The sequence below is a fragment of the Dermacentor albipictus genome, chromosome 1 (assembly GCF_038994185.2).
Source record: "Dermacentor albipictus isolate Rhodes 1998 colony chromosome 1, USDA_Dalb.pri_finalv2, whole genome shotgun sequence".
Taxonomy (NCBI): Eukaryota; Metazoa; Arthropoda; class Arachnida; order Ixodida; family Ixodidae; genus Dermacentor; species Dermacentor albipictus.
This window is the reverse complement of record NC_091821.1, coordinates 266002209-266025581: the sequence shown is the minus strand read 5'-3', so window position 1 is coordinate 266025581 and position 23373 is coordinate 266002209. Positions and strand designations below refer to the sequence as shown.

The 23373-nt window shown below is 42.3% G+C and overlaps 1 protein-coding gene across 1 annotated transcript in view; it reads left to right on the top strand.

Annotated features, from left to right (window-relative positions):
• Positions 1-23039, top strand: part of LOC135915602 (DDRGK domain-containing protein 1-like) — a 38681-nt gene extending 15642 nt beyond the window's left edge. The window contains exons 7-8 of the mRNA XM_065448719.1: positions 19162-19218; positions 22788-23039. Coding sequence (XP_065304791.1) covers positions 19162-19218; positions 22788-22985 — 255 coding nt within the window. The 3' untranslated portion in view covers positions 22986-23039. The remainder of the gene's footprint in view (positions 1-19161; positions 19219-22787) is intronic.
• The last annotated feature ends 334 nt before the right edge of the window (positions 23040-23373 follow it).

Here is a 23373-nt window from a genome sequence, read left to right as displayed (position 1 = left end):
TCACTACTGTAAATTGCTGACACAAAGACAGGAAGTTACAAAGCTAAGATAGTGGCAATGAATTTAAACAAAGGACAGGCAACTTGGAAATGGCAATGACATACAGTATCGAAAGCTTTAGAGAAATCAAGAAAGAGGCAGTCAGTTTGTTCATTAGTGTTCATGTAAAAGTGAAGGTCAGTCGTGAATTCAAATAACTGCATGTCACATGAGTAGCCTTTCCTGAAACCATGCTGATTAGATAAGAAGATTCAAGGTGATCGTCGATTTGAGAAGCTATAACATGCTCAAGTAATTTGCAGCTTATGCATGTTAGTGAAATAGGTCGATAATTACCAGATGAGTGCCTATCACCAGCTTTGAAAAGGGGAACCACTTTAGTGATCGTTCAGTCCTTACGTAGTTTGCCAGATGGTAATTATTGGTTAAAAATGAGGCACATAATGTGACTGGAAAAATCTTTAGTATTCTTTAGCCTATTGGTTGGAGCGCATATGGCAGGCATTCTCAGATCCTGACTGGAAGCTTACAATTATCATTAAAAAGAAAGTTGCACAATCGGTGCATTCTACCGGTGTTAACACATGGGGCAGAAACTTGGAGACTGTCAAAGAAGCTCGAGAACAAGTTAAGGACCGCACAAAGAGCGATGGAACGAAGAATGTTAAGCGTAACGTTAAGAGACAGGAAGAGAGCGGTGTGGATCAGAGAGCAGATGGGGATAGCTGATATTCTAATTGACATTAACAGAAAAAAATGGAGCTGGGCAGGTCATGTAATGCATAGGTTAGATAACCGGTGGACCATTAGGGTTATAGAATGGGTGCCAAATAAAAGGGAAGTGCAGTCGAGGACGACAGAAGACTGAGTGGGGTCATGAAATTAAGAAGTTCGCAGGCGCTAGTTGGAATTGGTTGGCGCAGAACAGGGATAATTGGAGATTTCAAGGAGAGGCCTTCGTCCTGGAGTGGACATAAAACAGGCTGATGATGATGATTATGATTCTTTAGTATTTTTTAGTTTATTTATTACTACCAGATGAAGTAGAAGCTTTAAGACTTAATTTTGTTAGAGATACCTTCAGCATTGATGATAATCGGGCAATGAAAGCAAAGTTTTGCTCTGGAATAAACGGCACATTGGAACAGTGTTCCTGTTTAAATACAGATGAGAAATGCACTTTGAAAAAGTGCATTTCTCATCTGTATTTTTCATTTCTGAAAATGCACTCATTTTCAGAAAGCGGAGTATGTTTTGCATTGCATATTGCAATGTGTTTAGTAGAATCATTAGGGCAAATTACTTCCCAGAACTTTTTAGGATAATTGCTGATAAGTGAGGGCAAGTCCTGATAATAATATTTCTTTTTGGCTGTGTCTAATGCTTTACATTAAGCGTGTAGGCATTTTTTGTATTTATCCCAATAAAAAGCAGTATTATTATGTCTTGCGGTATTGTACAAAGGTTTCTTTTTACTTCATAGTGATTTAAGTTGTTTAGTAAACCAAGGGTTAGTTTTATCATTCGTTGTAGAGATTAGTGGCACATACTTGTCAACTAGCTGTAATATTTTGTTTAAAATGTGTCCAATTCTCATTCACGGACCCTGAAGCTAACGACAGTAGACAAAGTTCATTAAGAAAAACTTATAATTTGGTAATTCCATCATAATTAGCTCAGTTATTATTCCACATAGTTTTATATGTTACACCTGAAAATGTTAATGGTAGGTTAACTGTGAAATTAAAGACCTTATAATCGCTATAGCCTTCTATGTAAGAAACCAGTCATGAAGTTTCCGGTGCAGTCATTGAAACCAAGTCCAAAATGTTAGTACCATGAATGTGTTCATCAGCAACTTGTTATATGTTCTAGTCAGGTGTTACATAGAAAAAAATCTGCTGAGGTGTGACATGTGGTACACACAGCAGACCAGTCAATGAGCAGGCACAGTAAAACCTTGTTATAACGAAGTTGAAGGGGGGTTGTAATTACTTTGTTACAACCATTAGTTCGTTATAGCCACTATCCATTTTATGCACAATTAGCAAGGAAGAGAGGATGTACTCACCACCAAATCTCACGGCAGCCTGCCACGCGAAAAAGAAAACGGCCGTTGCAAGGAAAAAAAACAACCGAAAAAAAGACAGCAAGAAATTGCTACTTTATTCACGCAAAACGGCTCATCACTGATTGATCAACAGCACACCAGCTGGCGGCTCACTTTGCAGAAAAAAAGTCCTTGATAGACTTTTGCCGCCTCTTCTTCAGGCGAATGATGGCTTTTTCAGCTGCAGCCGCTATTTCGAGTCTGTCCTCGCCATCATCGTGAGCACCAAAGAAGCGGCGGAGCAGGTCTGCCGCATCCAGCGCTTGTGCAGGCGTCTGTATGTTGGGTTTGCCACTATTAGGCTCCGGGCTGTCGTCAACATATTCGTCACCGTCATCATTAGGCACCCCGTCACCGCGCGCACAATATCCGCCTCTGTTAGCTCTTCGGTCATCACCGTGTCAGCATCGGCACTGACATGCAGAAGGTTTCGCAGTTGGGCACAACGCCGGCGTCAAGGCGAGCATCCCACGATGCTAGGTCTTGGTCGTCTGCGGCACCCTCATTGGCGGCAATACTGAGATCTTCGCTGTAACAGCCGCTGCTGATGCCAAATGAGGCATTCCAGAAGCAATTGGCGTTCATGCTTGCCAGTACAGCCATCCAAGCAGCCTGTAGCATCTCGATCGCCATATACAAGTCGATCGTGGACTTGTGCTTCATACTCATATTGAGCAGAATCCGGTCGATCACATGCTTGCGGTACCCTGACTTAAAGTTCATGATAACTCCTTAGTCGAGGAGTTGCACAACTGCAGTGCAGTTTGGAGGCAAGAAGCATAGCTCAATATTTTTGAGCACTGCGGCAGTGTGGTGGGCCGCACAGTTGTCCAGTACGAGCCATATCTTCCGGTTCAGCTTGCCCAGCCGCTTGTCCCACTCCTGCAGCCATTGTGCGAAAATTTATCTCGTCATCCAAGCCTTACGGTTAGACACATAACTCACTTAGAGCTTTTGTTGGCCTTTGAAGCATCGTGGTGATGCACTTTTGCCGACCATGAGGGCCGGCACCTTTTCTGACCCATCCATGTTGGCACAAAGCAACACGGTTACGCGGATCTTGCTCTCATGGTTATATTGCGCTCAGTTTTACACAGACGATATTAAATGAAGGATGGGACGTGGACGGACGGATGGACAGTTGCGCTATGTCCGTCCACGTCCTGTCCTTCACTTAATATTGTCTGTGTAAAACTGAGCACAGTATAACCATGAACGTTCACCAACTAGCCCCCTTCATTGCTTTATAAAAGGATCTTGCTCTGCTTACTGCCCTGGCAGCATTCACCATTGAGGGCCAAGGATTTTGCGGCAGCATCTGGTAGAACAGGGCTGTCTCATCTGTGTTGAACAAATCCTTGGCACAGTATTTTTTAGCAGCTGTCTAACGTTTGTTTCCACCCACGCCACTGCAGCTTTGCAGTCAACAGGCTGCGTTTCCCCGCTGACAACCCTGCTGATGACATCGTGGTGCTCCTTGAAACGCTGCAGCCTGCCGACACTCATCACAAAATCGTAGTGCCCCATGATGCACGCAAAGTCCTTCGCTTTACGTTGCAACAGTGCCCCACTCAGAGGAGTGCTGCTTGCTCTTGCATCCAAAAACCACTTGAAGACCGCTTTCTCTACAGCTTCGAAAGCGGGGGCTTGCAGCTTCTTTCTGTCGCCTTTTACGCCATGTGCGACAGCACTGATGACAGCGTCTTTGCTGTCACAGCAAATCGTCGACAGCCCAACGCTATGCCAAAATCTTCAGCCTCTTTTTTATTCTTCACACCAGACTTGTCAGCTTTCAGCATAGCCACCTTCGGCTCGATTGATATCATTTTGCACTTCCATTTGCTGTCGTCTATCTTCTTTCTGGCAGCAGGAACTCGCACGAACGAACTGATAGAAACACCGAGATCCTTGATGCAAACGTAGACGACAAGCAACAACAAAACTGCAGTCGGTGCCGCCCCACGCATGCAGCGGAAGAGCGGGCGGGTCCACCAGTTCCACGGGAAAGGGGAGGCCGGGAGACGCACACGGAAGACGCGAACATCGCACGCTTTAAGACATTTACCTGACGGGTACCAAAATATTCACTAAATGCTCGTTGTGGAAAAAAAAATTGACAACGATTATGTTACTTCCCAATGCGAAATTTGTACGCAGCTCTTCAGCTGTTTAAGTTTTTCTGTATACTGAGGCAAATAATTTGAGCAAGACATGTATGTACAGTTTCAACTTTTTATTCTTCACTTCTTGAAGAAACACTCCACTCCCAGTTATTGATTGTCATGAAAGTAGCTTTGTTGTCGGAGAAATAGATGGATATATCCTAGACTTGCTGCACCAATGCCCGGTTCGGCGTAGCGCACCTCTGGATTCTGGCAGTGACGACACCGGGCCTCTGCTCAGGCAACTCGTTTAGCAGCAGCGGCAGATGAAGGACTTCCACCAGTTGCCTCGCTCATGGCTCAAAAAGAACTGGCTGAGGATAAACTACTTATATAGGCAGACGGATTATATTTTAATATAAACCGTCTGTGAGCCTCGGACAATCCCTCTAGTGCGGCACATTTCGCATGAGCCGCCGCAAATAGAGCGTAGCTTGGCACAGCTGCCTTGCTTATCGGGAGGTTTCAGGAGGCAGCGCGTAGGCGCATAGGAATGTTGCACGGCGAAGAGATGGCAGCGATTGATTGACGCCGCTGACGCTGTTAGCGAGTCAACTGAAAGTGGCTTTGCGTTTCTGCTTGGGAAGCGCGCACCGTGATCTGCTGATACCGAGCCGGCGCTTCGGCAACCGGAGAACACCGCGTGCTCTCGCATGGTTGCCACCACATAGGAGAGGAGGGGGGAAAGGGGTACACACAGTGGCGAACGGCAGCGGCTATGTGTTTCTGCTTGGGCAGCAGCACATCATCGAGATCACCCGCCATCGAGCAGCCGCTCTGATTGCTGCTGCACATGGGTGGCATTGGAGGAGGAGCGAATAGAGCAAGGCTCGCACTGTGCGCAAGAGATGGCGCCAGGAGCGCGCACAGCTAGAGCAGCGTGCTGGCCCCGGCTATGAAGCTGGTTATGGCGAGGCACTACGGTGCCGCGAAACGCAGGAACAGGCGCCAAAGAGCTGTGCTCTAAAGAAAGGTTCGTTATACCCATTGTGAGGAAATTTTAGCTTTAAAATGAGGTTTTCAATACATGGGCATCTATTGTAATTTCAAGGGGCATCACGATTGCTTCGTTATATCCATTAGTTCGTTGTATCCTGTTTCGTTGAACGAGTTTTTACTGTAATTGAAATCGGCAAAATGTTGATTACGTTGGCTGAACAGAGCTGTTTAACGTGCTGTGTTATCGAGTAGTTCCCTAGTGAAAAAAGATACTGCTACTGTGGTGGGCGATCGCGTGATCCTAGGAGTAATTTGGCAGAAGATATTTATTTATTTTATTTAAGATGTCCTTACAGGCCTCGTGTGAGGCATTGGGTAAGGGGGGCATTACAGAAGGATAAAAAGAGTATATAGGGCATATAACAAAACATAATAGACATACATTATTAATAGACATTGGAACAATATATACTCATCTTATACAAGCAATAAAGCATCGTACAAAAATAACAGGGTCGGTAATGTACATATTATAAAAAAGAGAAACGATATAGTCCTTTTGATAAACAATCTAAAGAAACAATGTAGCCACTCCAGTACAAATACTAAACAATACTAAAAAAATTCAAGAATAATAAGCAAAATAATGAGCTCATAAACAAGAGAGCACATAACTGGAAAACAGAAAAAAATGCATCATGCAGTTTATTGAAGTTAGGCGGTGGAATATGAACTGATGAGCTGGCGGAATTTATCGGGATTAGATTCGGAGATGATGAAATCGGGAAGAGCATTTCACAATCGAATGGCACGAGAAAGCGCCAACCAATTGAATGCATGAATGTTCCCATAGATGCTCGTGAAGCTGAGACGATTATATAATCTGCAAGATGTGCAAGGTGCGACTTGAAGCCGTAAAGAAGATTCCCTAATTGTATGAACGTACTTGTAAAATAATGATATGAGCGCAAAATCACGTCGAGTACTTAGTGGTTGAAGTGAAACTTCAAGTTTTATTTGTGAGATGCTTGAATTGTAGGTGTAGTTACGTGAGATAAACCTGGCAGCCCTATTTTGAACTGATTCTAATAAGCTGATTAGGTTGTTATGATGGGGATGATAATTAATTAATTAATTAATTATTTATTTTATTTTATTTTATTTCATACTGCAGACCTAGTTCAGGTCCAAGCAGTGTGGTTAAACACAACAATAATTGGTGTGTTTATTGTTCAATCAAGCAAGGTAGTAAGACACAACAGCAGTACAATTAATCAATCAATTGAAACAGGCAACAACGAGTTATTCCAGTCTGATATAGTTCGGGGAAAAAAAGAATACTTGAATACATCAGTTCGTGTAAAATAATGTGTTAGTGAATTCGGATGATGGTGTCGAGTAAGCCTAGACATTGAACTAGACAGATAAGATGCAGGATTAATTGATAAGTCTTCATTATAAGGCATGGAAAGAAATTGGATTCCTAAGTGTTGCCTTCGCTGCTCAAGGATTTCGATGCCATTATCATGCATTATTTGTGAAGGGGAACCATATCGAGAGAATTTTGAATATATGAATCGCATCGCATTCTTCTGTACCCTTTCGAGACATTTAATATTTTGTTTAGTAAGGGTCCCAAACAACACATGCATATTCATGTTTCGGTCTAATTAATGAATAGTAAGCAAGCAGTTTTACATTAGGTCGGGAATTTTTAACTTTATGTCGCAAAAAATATAATTTACACAGGGCCAAAGAACAGATATTATCCATGTGTAAATTCCATGATAAATTGTTAAATAATGCATGCAGCCCAAGTTATTTCTATCTTAATAATGATGATGATGATGATAATGTTTATTTCCCATCAAGAAAGATGGAGGAGGCTGCAGGTAAAAGCTGCACGGTTTAGTATCAACTGGAAATGATGAGACTGTTTTCTTGGCCGCTATTAACATGCCACCTCCTCTTTTTCCAACCTATTCACGCCGATATATGTTATAGTTAGTTTATTTGGGAAAAATTCTTTGTTATGTAAGAATAGAGCCAGGTCTCCGTGAGTATTAATATGTCAAGGTCACTGTCATCTAAGTAAGAAAGCAACTCGTTCCTCTTTGGCAGTAGACTTCGAGTGTTAATAAAAGACACAGATAATGATGGCGACTTGAACTCATGCTGCTTACATGTGTGCGTGTTAACCTCACGCTATCTCACACACTATACAACTATGTTGTTTGAACTGCCAAAAACATAGGTTTTAGCATCAATGCGAATCTTATCCACAAAAGCTTGAGTGGTTCATTGTGCGCTTTTGTGTGTCCCAGGAGGTTTTGATGCACTTGTTGCATTTTCAAAGAAACATATTTGCATGCGTAAAAAAAAGATCCCTTGAGCTTGCCTGCATTTGGCAAAATCTGTTCTTTATCCTTGAAAAAGCTAAACTTGGCAATGATAGGCCTTCATTTTTTCTTGTTGAATCCGCCCAGCCTGTGAACACGCTCTGATTGAGGGCTTAGTATGGAAATGTCGAGGTTATCAAAACGTAACTTCAACAAAAATTTTTTTTTCTTAAATTGCCTTATCCTCCTTGGGGTCATCTCCAAGACCAAAAAATTACATCATAACTAATCTCACTATTACTGTCGACGGTAATGCAAATAGCAATTGAGCAATCTAGTGTTAGACCATATTCCTGAAGTCCCGCTTATTTAACACATGTAGTGGTAATTCTGAGGCTTTCAATGATTCGGCTGTATGCTACATACTCCGATATCATTCCACTTTGCCATGACACTCCTTTGCCAAGGTCACCCTTGAGCATAGAGGCGTTACGACGACTGTATGTTGCTGACAAGGTGACAATGGGAAGAGGAAGAAGGAATGATATTGATGGAACAACAAAGGCATATAACGATGAAAGCATGATGACAATGACATGTCGATTATTAAATTGTGACTAGGGTATAATGACGACAATGTAATGAGGACAATGAGATGACGACAATGGTGTGACAATGACTGTATGACGACAACCGGATGACGAAGCGAGAATGACTATGATCACATGACTAAGACTTCATGGCAACGACGGTATGACAACGGATGCATGATAGTGTCTGCATGACGACAATGCAATGATGATGATGGCAGCACCACAGCATAATCATGATAGAATGATGGACAAAAAATGACGTCTATGAATCGATGATGGTGGTGTGAGGACGACGCCATGACGACAATGGGTTGAAGATGATGACATGATGACAATGGTGAAACGACAGTGTGTTGACAATGGCGGAGCAATGGCATGAGAACAATGGGATCATGGCGAGTGTATGATGGCATGACAAGAGTCGGATGACGTAGATGGGTTAGCGTCACGGCCTGACCACGACGGTTTGGTGACGATGGCCTGACAATGAAGGCTTGACAGCGACCAGGATGGGAGAACGAAATGTTTTTCATTCTAGTTTTAGTTTAGTTCCACTGAAAAAAAGTTCTGTTCTGGTTCTGCTCTGGTACAGAAGAAGAAATGATCCACAACAGTTCATAACAGTTTTAATTTGCATCCAAAATTGTGGAAGCAAAGTAACAATAAAAACATAGTACCGTACTCAGTGCCTTGTCTCAAGGCACTGAGTATGATTCAGTCCACTTTACACTTCTGCCACTTTATATCCAAGTACTTCTGAGAGGCGTACATTACTTATGGGTCTCACTGAGTGAATCCCTTCACATTTGATTAAGATGTGCTAATAGGTCTCCAGATTTTTGTTCCAGCATATATATGTCTCATCTTGTTGTGAATATTTGCACCGGTATGTTTTTTCCTTAAGCAACCAGCTCGAGTCTCAAATAGCAAGGCACTGCCCTTTGTGTTATCACATATATGTTGTCTTCTAATTTCTTCCCATTCTTGTAAATCTCCATGGTCTTTTTTTGTTTCCATTATTTGCATCCAATTGGCTGTCTCTGTTTCTCTTACTTTCCTTCTGATGATTCCTGGCTGTTTATTTGCCTTGAGACAAGGCACTGAGAATGATCTCAGAAGCAGCATGTCATGTAGTGCACTCACCGAAATGCGAGACCGCTGTTCCGATACAACAAATTTAAAGAAACATAGACAAATTATAAAACTTTGGTAACAAAGTATTGTACCCGCAAAAAGCAAAATGATAAGCCCTTCAGCGTGCAAGCCCTGGGTTTTGCTACAGTGCCAATCTGCTAGTGCACCGAGCGGCAGGCTTAGATTAGTGGAGTGCTCCATTGGCTATCGCTCGCACTATCCTTGGCTGAGATATGCACTAAGGCTGATGTCTGACATCGGTTGTTTTGGATTGCCAACTTTCCCGTGGAACCAAAAACCGATAAAAAATATTGCAGTTTCACTTTGAAACAAAATAATAAACAATGTTTCGACTACATTTTTGTTCCTGTCAAAAATGTTGTTTTTTCTTTTTTCTTTTTCCTCATTCTATTCCGACACTAATCGCAACTGACATGACGGCATGACAAAGACCTCACAATCACAATTGAATGGCAACAGTATGATTACAATAAAATGCCGAAAAATTGACATCAATGGAACGAATAAGGCGGTATGACGATAGCATGATGACAATTATAAAATGACAGCGTGACAACTACAACATGATGATGACTGTGATGATGACGGCATGACAAGAGTCGGATGACAAAGCTGGAATGATGACAATGCAATGACCACGACAGCATTACGACCCTGAACACATACCTGGTGACGCAGGCTATTTGGACCACTGAATTTGAGTAGAAGGCGTGACAATGAGAGCATGGCGAGAGTCAGACCACGAAGCTGGAATGACGACAGCAACACTGTGGACGTGTGACAGCGAATGCATAACAACTTTATGACAACAACGGCATGATGAGTGTTGGATGACATGACATGACAAGAACTTTATTTAGGTCCTGAAGATCTCACGTCCGGGGGGACCCGGGATGAGCCAATGGCTTCACCCATGATGGATGACAAAGCTGGAATGACGGTGATGCCATGACCACGATGGCATCATGACCACGAGCCCGTACCTCTTGGCCCAAGTGATTAGACAACTTTAGCGACTGGGTCGGGGTAGATGGTGTGATGATGATGGTGTGGCGAGAGTAGGATCACGAAACTGGAATGACGACAATGGAACGACCACTTGGGCCTATGGGTTGGCATTGAGGGTAGATATATAGATAAATAGATAGGCTCTAAGTGGCTGAAGTAGGCAAAGAATGCTATTTGCATTAAAAGAGGAGGTGGGACTGATGCATTGTATTTTCTACATTATTGCATCTATTCATTGTTGTCGGCAGTTGGTTTGTCACCTCTAGTAAAGTATCCACCGCCACGGAAGGTGTGGCTGCAGACAGAGAAGCATTGACTTCTTCAAGTGAAGTCATTTCTGTACGTAAGGGTTTAATTTCGTCGTCAGCCACTGTCAATTTATCGAACACAACACGAAGGGCATTGGCATCCGCACCAGCCCCATCTGTAAGATGTGCAACATTGGCTTTCTTTAGAATTTCTACTTTACACTTGAGTTGTTTAATTTCAATTTCAGCGGTAGCTTGTTTAGAAAGTAATGCCTCATAACTTTCGTTGAAGTCAGGTATTTTTTCAAGGGCATAGATGAATGCATTGGCTTCAGGCTTATCCATGCGGCCTGGATCTACATCACCCGCAAGCATTAATAAGAGGTAACACATGGTAACACATAGACGCACAACATGACAGTTGCTCCAATATAATATGTCTTTAAGCTCTGTAGGGCATGACACCACAAGGAGGCAGACATCTACCAAATGTTTTTGATAATTGTTATAACATGCTAATTCGTTTTATTTAAAATGAAATCTATATTATTTCTCTGGAGCTTGCTCTTGATGTAACAGATATAATGTTCACAGATCTCTTAATCAATCCACACACTGGACTCACTTTACATCTAAGATCTAAGAAATAAACAGTCATTTCTTTTTTCTTACTGTAGATGTCCTGCTTTTCTTTTTTTTTTCAAATTTGCATAATGTTTTACTTTGTAGTGTGATTGTGTCCTCATCTTAATCATTGGTGTTTTCTCTGGTGTTTATGTTTGTACCTATTTCTATACCTATACCTGTACCTATATCTGTATACCTGCAAAATTTTATCACTGTGTACTTGAATTAACCCTCCCCACTGTAATGCCTTGTGGCACTGTGTGTAATAAATAAATAAATAAATAAGTAAATAAATAAATCTGTCAGCTAATCTATCGTATGCTTTAAATCTACTGGTGCTGTGTCAGAGTATCTCAGCTGAAGAACTTCACATGTCTGTCCACATCACTGACACTTAAAGGGACACTGAAGAGAAAAATGGTTTCTTCTGCATCAGTAAATTACCTTTCTATGACTCCAGAAACACCACACTTACCACGATAAAATTCTTGGTAAACCAGAAAAAGCGCAAGAACGAAACACGGGTGGCGACGCCTCCTTGAAGTTCCCGCACCTGGTTGTTACGACGTCATGGATTTTAATGGCATCTTCTAGGGCATGCTTAATTATGTAGTGGCACAGATTGACTACATCATGTTCTAAAGGAACCAAATATTAAACATGGCAAGTTTCGGGAACCTTTACTCAGCCGACGCGGCCCAAATGTGAAAACATACTTTGGAATCTCTGACGTCACACTGACATACCAGCGTCGGGGTTTCGGCGCAAAATTCAAATACTGATACTTCGACCTTCATTTTCTCATCTAATAATCAAACTATTATATTGAAATGACTGCCTGTAGGGTTCTCAAACAATGCTTTATTAGTCTCAAGTGATTTATTGTTTAGCTTTAGTGTCCCTTTAATATAAGACTCATATGAATGATAGACATCAACAACTTGTTATCCTATTTGCAATTCTGTGCATTTCCTTTAAACTTTATAAAATGTTTTCTCAAGGCTGCTTGTGATTAGCCACCTAATCAGATAGTGTTCAGCTGTTCTTGTTAACTTGACCTCTGAAGGTGTAACAGGCACGTACCCAGGATTTTTTTTCGGGGGGGGGCCCACAACCTCCATCATCATCATCAGCAGCAGCAGCAGCAGCAGAAGCAGCTTGTTTTATGTCCACTACAGGACGAAGGCCTCTCCCTGCGATCTCCAATTACCCCTGTCCTGCGCCAACTGATTCCAACTAGCGCCCGCAAATTTCCTAATTTCATCGCTCCACCTAGTGCTTTGTCGTCCTCGATTGCGTTTCCCTTCTCTTGGTACCCATTCTGTAACCCTAATGGTCCAACGGTTATCTAACCAGCGCATTACATGACCTGCCCAGCTACATTTTTTCCTCATGATGTCAATTAGAATATCGTCTATACCCGTTCGCTCTCTGATCCAAACCGCTTCCTGTCTCTTAACATTATGCCTAGCAATCTTCGTTCGATCGCTTTTTGCGCGGTCCTTAACTTGCTCTCAAGTCTCTGCCCCAAATGTCAGCATTGGCAAAATGCAATTATTGCACACCTTACTTTTCAATAATAATGGTAAGCTTCCAGTCAGGAGCTGGCAATGTCTGCCATATGCGATCCAACGTATTTTTATTCTTCTCTGAATTTCCTTCTCATGATCAGGGTTCCCTGTGATTAATTGACCTAGGTAAACGTATTCCTTCACAGTCTCTAGTGGCCGACTGGCGATCCTGATCTCTTGTTTCTTTGCCCGGCTATTTATCATTATCTTCATCTTCAGCATATTAATATTCAACCCCACTCTTACTCTCTCTCTGTTAAGGTCTCCAATCATTTGTTGTAACTCGTCTGCATTGTTCTTGAATAGAACAATGTCATCGGCAAACCGAAGGTTGCTGAGATATCTGCCGTCGATCTTTACTCCTAAGCCTTTCCAGTTTAATAGCTTAAATTCTTCTAAGCACGCAGTAAATAGCTTTGGAGAAATTGTGTCTCCCTTTCTGACCCCTTTCTCTATAGGTATCCCCCTGCTTTTCTTGTGTAGAATTAAGGTAGCTGTAGAACCTCTGTAGATATTCTTACGCGAAGGACGAGTCAGTAAGACGAGTAACTATTTACAGAATATATTTACAACAACGGTTGCAGCGCTGACCGGCTAGATTCACAGCGCGAGCCCAGTTCGTTCTTCCTCTTCTTTTCTGGGGTGATGGCGCTACGCGCCTCGTTCAAACAAATACCACACGCATGTAGCAATATTTTCCAAGCTTTTTACGTAAGCTTCTGTACTCCTTGATTACGTAGTGCCTCTATGATTGCTGGTATCTCTACTGAATCAAATGCCTTTTCGTAATCCATATAAGCAACATAGAGAGGCTTATTGTACTCTGCAGATTTCGCGATAACCTGATTGATGACATGGATGTGATCCATTGTAAAGTATCTCTTCCTGAAGCCAGCCTGTTCCCTTGGTTGACAAAATCCAGTGTTGCCCTTATTCTATTGGGGATTATTTTGGTAAATATTTTATATAATACTGGGAGCAAGCTAATGGTCCTATACTTTTTCAATTCTTTAACGTCTCCTTTTTTGTGGATTAGTATAATGTCTGCATTCTTCCAGATTTCTGGGACCCTTGCAGTTGATAGACACTTCGTATAAAGAGCCGCCAGTTTTCCGAGCATTATGTCTTCTCCATCTTTGATTAAATCAACTGTTATTCCACCTTCTCTTCCTGCTCTTCATCGTTTCATTTCTTGCAGGGCCCTTCTGACCTCATCGCTAGTTATGGGAGAGTTTCTGTATCCTGTTCACTACTGTTTCTAAGTGAGGTATCGTGACTCCTCTAGGTACTGTATACAGATCCGCTTAGAATTTTTCCCCTGCTTTTACTATATCTTCGAGATTGCTGATGATATTATCCTTCTTATCTTCTAGTGCATACATCATGGTTTGTCCTATGCCAGGTGTCTTTTTTACTGATTTCAGGCTGCGTTCATTTTTTACGGCTTCTTCAGTCTTTCTCATGTTATAGTTTTTATTATCAGTTATTTTCGCCTTGTTGATCAGTTTTGACAGTTCCGCGAATTGCGTAACGCTGTGCGGCCGCCCTTCCCATACAACCGTGTAGAGTGCAGGACTCTGCGATTCTAGACGTACTGCGCTCACCGCGAAAGGTTAGAAAAACACACACATAAGCACAGCAGAGAAGTGGCTACGTTTGGCGGTTCCATCGATAACTGCAGAAGCGTCATTCAAAACAAGTAATTGTTCTCCACTCCCGGCGGCGTTTTCCCTACTTCCTTTTTAAATAAAAAGATGTTGATCCATAAATATTCTCATAAACAACGGTTAACTTTTTTATTGTTCGCTTTTGCTTGCAGTTTGGTTGTTGCCTTGGCTCTCTCCCTTAGTAGATCGCTTAATTTCTCAACTTCTTGCGATTTTTGTTTCCAGTTGCCAATTTTGCACGAAAAGTGGTATACAATTAGGGAAAAACAGACGAGGTAACGGGCGACAGTCATCTTGCTTATGGGTTTAAGGGTTATTGCAGAGTTTCATGATGGGCGCTCTTTCACATTATTTTATTTCCCACCTTATCTAACCCATATCACGTGTATATGGTTCCGGGCATCTGCCAGCTTCGCGGGGAGCCGTAACTCAAGGAAGTAATGAAGCAAAGGTATAAGTTAAACGCAATCGGCGTTTTCTCCGGCCGCAGCTCGTTCCATGAGAGTACAGACAAGCTGAGTAACAGCCGCATCCCTCTCCTGGTCCCAGGATCAGCCTAAACAAAGAAGGTTAAACTAACAAAAGCAACAGCTATACGCGTGACGGTTGAATAGATGGTGACAACTGAACGCATCTCGAGTTAATCGCACGGGTGCGGAATCTATGAGAAAACTGTCCTTCACATTACAAGAGATGCCGATAACTACCGCCATCTAAAAGGAGTGAAAAAGGCAGCATAATGCTGACCGATGAACAGCTGCCAAGTCTCAACATTGATCTGGCGGCGCTTTAGGAATGTGTGAGGAGTGGTGGCGTGGGTGGGGAGGGGGGGGAGGGGGGGGGGTATGCCACTTGATTTCGGGGGGGGCCCGGGCCCCCCCGGGCACCCCCCTGGGTATGTGCCTGAGGTGTAATACAATCAAACCTCATTATATTGAAATGGGTTATAGTGAACTAATGGATATAATGAAGTAATCTTATTTCTCTCTGAAGTTTCTATAGAAATCCATGTATTTAAGATCTTGTTCTAACGAAGTGAAATTTTCCTATAAATGGATATAACACAACTTTTGTTAAGTTCATAACGAATATTTACTGATCATTTTGTGCCAATGAGGCTGAAATCTGGCAGCACATGATGGGCATCTGACACTGAAAAACTCTTGTAAAGTGTTGGTCACTTGGCCAAGTACCAAACTGGCTGTGCCGCTGTGCTGGTGGCCACTCTACTTCTGCACCCTGCTCCTGGCATTCCCACACTCTATCACTGCTGCCTGGCAACCACACATTACTTCAACTGACAACTTTCGCACTCTATGAATACAACACTTTCCACCTAGTTGGTTGAATGTCATATATTATCGTGGCAGATTCTGGAAGGAAACCCAAACAGCCCAGCATGCAGCATGTGTGGTACATGCTCTGCCATCTAACCACCAGCTGCAGCAAACTGCTGCACATGTGCATTCAGGAGGTTCACAGCTTGGTATTCTGCTCTTATGTTCTTGGTGGTCACTTGGCTTATCAGCATTTAATTAGCGTGCCGATAGAGCACTCAAAAGCTCTGATTTCACACAGCATTCAGTTTTGCATTATTGCTGTTCACAAGCATCCACCCATGTACAGCACAAAGCGTTGTGTTAAATTAGTCTTGCAGTGCTCCCACAGCATGCTCACAATATGCTGATAAGCCAAGCAAACACCAAGAACATCAGAGTATAACCAAAGCTGTGAGTTTGTTGACTTAACTGCCTATGTGCAGCAGTTCATCACAGCCACTGTCAGATGGTGCAGCATGTACACAATCTGGAATAAGAAATTGTTTATGCCAGAAAAAAATTAAGTGACGCAGGCGCTGTTCTTTTTTTTCTTTCTTTCTTTTTTCTTTTTTCATGTCTTTCACAGTCTTTCGGCAGTATGCAGTGGGCTGTTGCATCGACTTCAGTCTACTTAATGGGACCCTCACCACGCCCCATAGCAAATTTTGGTTATATGCTGTAAGTTGTTACATGTCCTCTAGGGAGCATTCTGCCGCAAAAAATTTTCAAATTGGCTCATTAATAGCCCAGATAGAAATATTTCAGTGCTGCGAACCCATGATTTCAGCAGGCAGGCTCCACTGCATAGCGAGAATCCCTCTTCACTCGCCCCGTCTAGCCTTCGCAAGTGAAATTCCTTCCCTGCATTCTCCCATGCCGGACCTCGAGAAGAGTTGACTGTTGGGCTAGTTGGTCGTCCATATTTGAAATAGCAGCTTAGCGCAAATAAAACCACGGACACAAGGAAGACAGACAAGGACAAGCGCTACTCACAACTGTTTAATGGAAGGAAGGATAGTGCATATATATATATCCTCTTGTCACGCATGCACCTACCAAGCAGAAGAGAAGCCGGTACATGCACATCAAAGGCAGTTGCGCAAGAAGTTAAATTCGACATCCAGTAATGTGCTGGAAGGCTCACTCACACATCTATCTCTATTCATCTTGATAAAGAAGGCCTCAAGAGCGAGCCTGGAAGAAGCGTTGCCGCTCCTGCCAAGAATAGTTATCGCAGAAAATCGAGTTGCAACCACACGCGGTAACATGAGCCACTAAATGTGCGCCCTTATCCTCTTTTTTATTTAGTTTTTTTTTTTTGTCTTTTGTTGATAGGTCTTTAGAGCAGGTAATTAGTGGGGCGCAGGTTTTAAAAGTTTTTAGGTATGTTGATTTTTTAGTGCTTTTAAACAATAAGGGTGACTTTACATCCCTTGCTTTTATTTTAGAAGCTTTTAACAACCAAGGCCAAGGGCTTGTTTTTACCCATGAACTTCCTGACGACACAGGCCTGCAGTTCTTAGATTTAAAACTGTCTTTTGAAGTTGGCCACGTCTGCTGGTCCTATCAACCACGAGCCATGAAGCAATTGCTGCCGTACGATTCCGCACACTCTAAAGTGATGAAGCGAGCAGTTGGTAGTCTTTGCTTGGAATTGGCTTTGCGGAAATCGTGCGCACACCAAATGCGGTCTAGTTTTACAAACCAAGTTGGACGCCTTTTGGCAGCTGGTTTCCCTTTGACGGTCATCAAAGCTATAGTAGAGTCTCTTCTGCAAAAAGTAAAGCTTGGAGCACGAAGGGCGAGCGCAGAGTTCGAACGGCCGAAGGTAAGACCAGAAGTTATTCCCTATGTACACAAGGTGTCACAAAACCTTAAAAAGGTTGCTAACCGTCATGGTATTCCTCTGGTTTTCTCTGCGCCCAACAAGCTTTCGAAGCTGTGTTCTCGAGTTTGCTGTAAGAGCAGGCGGGGCTGCCGCACGAGGCATGAGAAGCTCTTTGTTGAGTGCTCCAGAGGGGTTGAAGGGAACATGACCGTTGAAGGGAACATGCGCAAAAACTAAAGAAAAAAGAGGATAAGGGCACACATTTAGTGGCTCATGTTACAGCGTGTGATTACGACGCTCGATTTTCTGCGACAGCTATTCTTGGCAGGAGCGGCAACGCGTCTTCCAGGCTTGCTCTTGAGGCCTTCTTTATCAAGATGAATAGAGATAGATGTGTTAGTGAGCCTTCCAGCACATTACTGGATCCCGAATTTAACTTCTTGCGCAACCGCCTTTGATGCGCATGTACCGGCTTCTCTTCTGCTTGGTAGGTGCATGCGTGGCAAGAGGATATATATATATATATGCTCTATCCTTCCCTCCATTAAACAGTAGTGAGTAGCGCTTGTCCTTGTCTGTCTTCCTTGTGTCCGTGGTTTTATTTGCGCTAAGCTACTATTTCAAATACGGACCTTGAGGATCGCGTGACACATACGTCACGGGCTCCACCTTCACTTCTTTTTTTCTCGTCGCATTTTTTTTTTTTTCCCCGGCTATGCGCACTTTCGCTGATTTATCCGCTGGCGGCATTGCGTGCGAGCTGTTAACGTTGCGCGAAGCGGACGATTTTGCGTGCTATGCACAAAGGCACATGACTAGCGATATAATTCAGTGCTACACGAATACTCGGGAAGAACAAGCGGATCGCAGAGAATGATCACGCTCAAGAACAGGGTAAAGAATGGCATAATTTCAATACCTGCGCACGTGACTGCACGATCGTGGGAACGAACAGACAAAATGAAAGTAGATCGCTCTTGCTTAGGTGCGACGTAAAACAAAAAAAGCACACAGACAATCCGTTTGGGTGTTTTATTATTTCTCTAAACCTAAATTCGTCAATTCAAGCAACAGATCACACAAATAACAGGTGTTGCCTTGAATAATTCTCGAAGCCACGTGTCACCATTATCTACATCACACTGCAGACACGATTACGTAGGCGCAGGAGCCCGACTACGTCACCATCGCTCTCCAGGTGAATTCGTCACGAGTGAAGAGGGAAACGTTGTTTGGATTGAAATTTCAGGCCTTTCCGCGGCACATGGCAATGTAATTCTGTGCAAACGTGATCGTTTCCGTGCATTGTATGCTCTGCGCTTGTCAGCTCAAAATGGCCGGACCTGTTGAGGGGCCCTATAATGGTTATAACAAAGTAACCTTGGCATCCCTCCATTTCAAACTCGTTATAGTGAGGTTTTACTGTACCTGTATACACACACCTTTACTATCATGAAATACTGCCACATGGTTCACTCTAACATGGATTCTTCACAGCATATTTAATGCTATTACGGAATTTTTTTTTTCTGTGTACTGTGTGATCTGTTATATATATGTGACTCAGTATTTCTTGGAACTACTGACTATTTCAGAAAGAAAAAGTTGTCATTCTTGAAGATCTAGCTGCAAAGTTCCAGTTGAAAACTCAGGTGAGCTGTGAGCTCCAATTTGATTCTTTCTGCTCTTGCATTGACATTGCAACATTGAGTAACTGTGCCGAAGTACATTGCCTTCATTCAGCATTTGCATCACACTCTTGTAACAGGCACAAGCATTTTTAGCAAATTGCTTGCATGCTACAATCAATCACACTTCGCTAATCATCCACATGCACGATCATGTTACTGTTAAGAATATTTCCTAGGTGTTATTAGCTGTGCACAAGCTAAAAAAAATACAGCAGAATGCGATTCCAGTGCAATGAGTTGCACAATGTCTGCTAAATTTACAAAGGTACTTCTTTCAGCTACAGAGAGAAAAAAATGTTGACAAAGGGCTTGCATTGTGATTAAATCTTTCCCTTAAGTTAATTGGTTGCAATACTCTACTTGTTACAGATATGTTTTGTTTACTGTAATCGCATAAAAAGAAGGTGTATTTTTGTGTGTATGTGTGGGGGGGAGGGATGTAGATAAATTGGTTTTCGAGCACTAATATACAATTATGAGAGCACAACACACATATGCCCGAGAGAGACAGATATAGAAAAATTTAAGCCCAGTCAGTCACTGTGTGAAGGCTGTACCCCTAAATTTGGACTTACTTTTTTTTTTATTCATGTACTATAGGCTGTACCCATTTTCCACATGCACGCACTTAATCAGCTGCAGATGTGCAGTGGTATCTCCTCACGGTACCAATGTGGTGCACTGATGCGTATGGGTCGTGATGCAAGAATAGCTTTTATTACACAGTGGTATGTGTCGCCTCTTCATTTGTAATCGCAGTTGATAATCTTTTGGCAGCAAATTGTCAGTGTAACAGTTCGGGTCATCATGAACTTCAATTCCTGGTGCCCTGTGGTTTGTGCCATCGCACTTTCCAGCCACACCGTCTTTCGTAGACAACTGCTCGTAGTTGTGTTTGCAACACACAAGGTCTTTCACGCTTCATGTGTATGTGGTCACTCCCATGCTGCCTAAAAAGTGCACGAGTGTTCAGCTGCAACATTCCATTCATATTTTGTTTGAAAACCTCAGAGGAATCTTTGATCATGCACCTTACACTCAGCCTGATGTCCGATTCCACGTCCAAGGATGGCTTACCTTTGAACAGCAGGGTATTGTTGTTGTTTGCAGTAATTGACTAATTGGTTGTTTCTTCACTAATTGACTAAGCACTGGCAAAATTAATATCCCAGTACCCCACGGTTTGTATTCTTGCATCGTATGTACGCCACGTCACCTACAGGCTCTGTGCTTCATACATACTGTACGAGTTTGTGCAGTGAGCTTTAAACACCTCCATGCCTTCTGGAAATATGTGCGGGTGCAATAGTTTTATGTGAAAACGGCCACCGTTATTTCATCGTGCAGTCCTACATGCAGCACAGCGTTCGAGCCTGCATCAAAGACGACTTCATCTTGTAATCTGTGCTTGCGGTGAACTAGATTCCAGCTGCTCCAGCTCTGCAGTTACGTGTTAACAACAATGAATAGGACAGCAAAAGAAGCTGAAATAAAGGCTTCCCAAAGTCGTTGCACACAACACGAAGCATTTCAGCTGCAAACAGAAGCCTGCAGGACTTGTGTTGCTAACATATCCAAAGGATGGAACACTTATTTCGGTTTCAATTTTAGTCAATGGGCACTCCCATCCTGGGCCATTTGTATGGGCACTTCGTCATTGTTAAACACATTAGCATTAAATTGGCAAATTTAACCAATGATATGCACAACTGTATGTAGGAAGTGTTGTTAGGTTTCTGTATGAATGACACTAGATGGTAACATCTCTTCAATTAAAAGTGCCTGTGTGGTCAAACTCAATAAAGCAGTGTAGTGTTGTATCACCTACCTGCAACTTATGCTTCTACACAATAGAAAGCAAGTGAAAATTTTTAATATTGGAAACTTGTTGCATTTAAAGTAAGCAATCCTTCAGTTAAGTGGACAATAAAGAAAATGGAAGCAATCTCACTTGCAACATTCTTACTCAAATTGTAGAAAGTTTCTGTAATTGCAAATGATTAATTAACAGTACAAAATTACTTCAACTGCAATATGCTTTAGTGACCTCATTGCTTCACTATAGAAGTGCTGGTTGGCAATAGGTGTTTACCACTTGGCAGTCTTTCTGCAAGCATTTCAAGCTGCTAGCTCCAAACGATTCTTCATTTTTGCTGGATTCCAAGTGTCATTCTCTTTGACATCATCCAAGCAGATAATATCCATTTTGCTATGTGCATCTGCAAAAGAAGTTATAGCTAACTTATTGGTGATAACTTTTTCGCTCTTTCCATCCATTCATATCTGTTTTAATAGTTCTACAGAATGCAAATGAAGGTGGGAAAGGTAGACATGCTGTTCACTGTGTCTACATTTTCCACATTTATTTACTTTCTGCAGTGCCATTACATGAGAAATGAGCCCACCATACCAACTAGTCCAACTTTCAGTAGTACTTCTTTCCATCCCATCATAATAAGGATGCTTCAAAATCACTGTCCCTTCTGTAACCCTGTGCAGTGTAAAAATGGAAATGTACTGCCTTCATAGGCTCCATGCATAGCATCATTGGAACATTTGCAAACTGCATGTGCACGTGCAGCTTGGTCTGAGTAGTAAATTTGTCTAATGGGTACAAAGTGAGGTCATGGTTAAAAGCAAAATGCTAGTTCAAAGCAGAAGTCTCTTCTCAGCCTTTCGACTTTTCATGCAATGTAAGCAGTTAGATTTATTTGGCAGCTGCCACTGGTGCCTTTTTTTTTTTTTAACCAAACAACACACTCTGATCTCATGCCACACATTTTGTACTGCCACTTGCTTATTGGTCGGTGCTTGAATCTACTCATCCCTTTTTCCTCTTCCCCTGGTGATCATCTTTCATCACTTTTTATCCTCCTCCCATGTTCTTTATAGCAGGCTAGAACACGCTATCTCTGGACATCCTGTCTATCTTCCTCATATTAAATTACCTGACAGAGAGGAGGTGTATCCCAGTGATCTGCACTTACCCCTGCCTTGTTTCAGCCGATTTCATCCTGTGTCTGCCAATATCCTTATCTCCTCACATGAGCTAATCTGCTGCCATATTTGACTGAGTTTCTCTTTCTTGGCATCTATTCTTTTGGTATCCTGACTGAGTATCTGCTTTATGCATTATGTGACCTGCCCAATTCCACTTACTTATCTCTACTAGAAAATGAGCTACACCCATTTTTTTTCTAATAATTACTGCCATCTTCCTCTCTCTTATCATCTTATCTTATCATGTTACACTTATCATTTTAAGTTCCGTTGCTCAGTGTGCAGTCATGTTTCTTCTCAAGGTGCTTTATCCTCATTTATAGTGCATAGTCTGTTTTATTGCATAAGACTTTGAACAGCATCCTACTAGGTTAGTCACTCTTTTTTGTGGGCACTTAAGTACTGGCACCTTTTGGTGCTTCTTACTTGCAGCTGTGTTAAGTTAAAGAGCTACAAATTCTTATGAAATGCACAAAACTCATGACGCTGTTGTGCTGGGCTGCTGACTATCAATATCTTTGCCAATGCAGGAATGCATTGACCGTGTACAAGCCCTGCTGGCAGATGAAACCTTGGTGGGTGTCATTGACGACCGAGGAAAGTTCATCTACATAACACGGCAGGAGCTCGAGGAAGTGGCACATTTCATAAGGCAGCGAGGACGAGTGTCAATCAGTGAGCTTGTGGACAGCAGCAATTCACTCATCAACCTGACACCAGCAGCGTGACATTTGTACTAGTGTTTTTATACATTCTTATAAAGACACAAGTGCCATTATTCACCATGTTGTATATAGTTGTGTTACTACTATGTCACTTGGTGCAAATGGACAGAAGGATTTTGGAGGTAGCTTTGGTGCTGATACTCTTACCAGAATGAGCAGCAATAAAGAGAGACTTGCTGCATCCAGTGGAATTACGTAATCTGCATTTAATTATGACATGCTACTCGGAACATTAAGTTTGAACTTTAAAGCATTTCTTTTTTGCTAGAAACCTGTGCACTTCCTGGAAACTTGAATGTAAACTAGGCATGTGCAAATAGTGAAATTTCAGCTCGAAATAGGTAATGTTATGCGTAATAGCAGGGTAACATTCTTAATGTTACGTTTATAT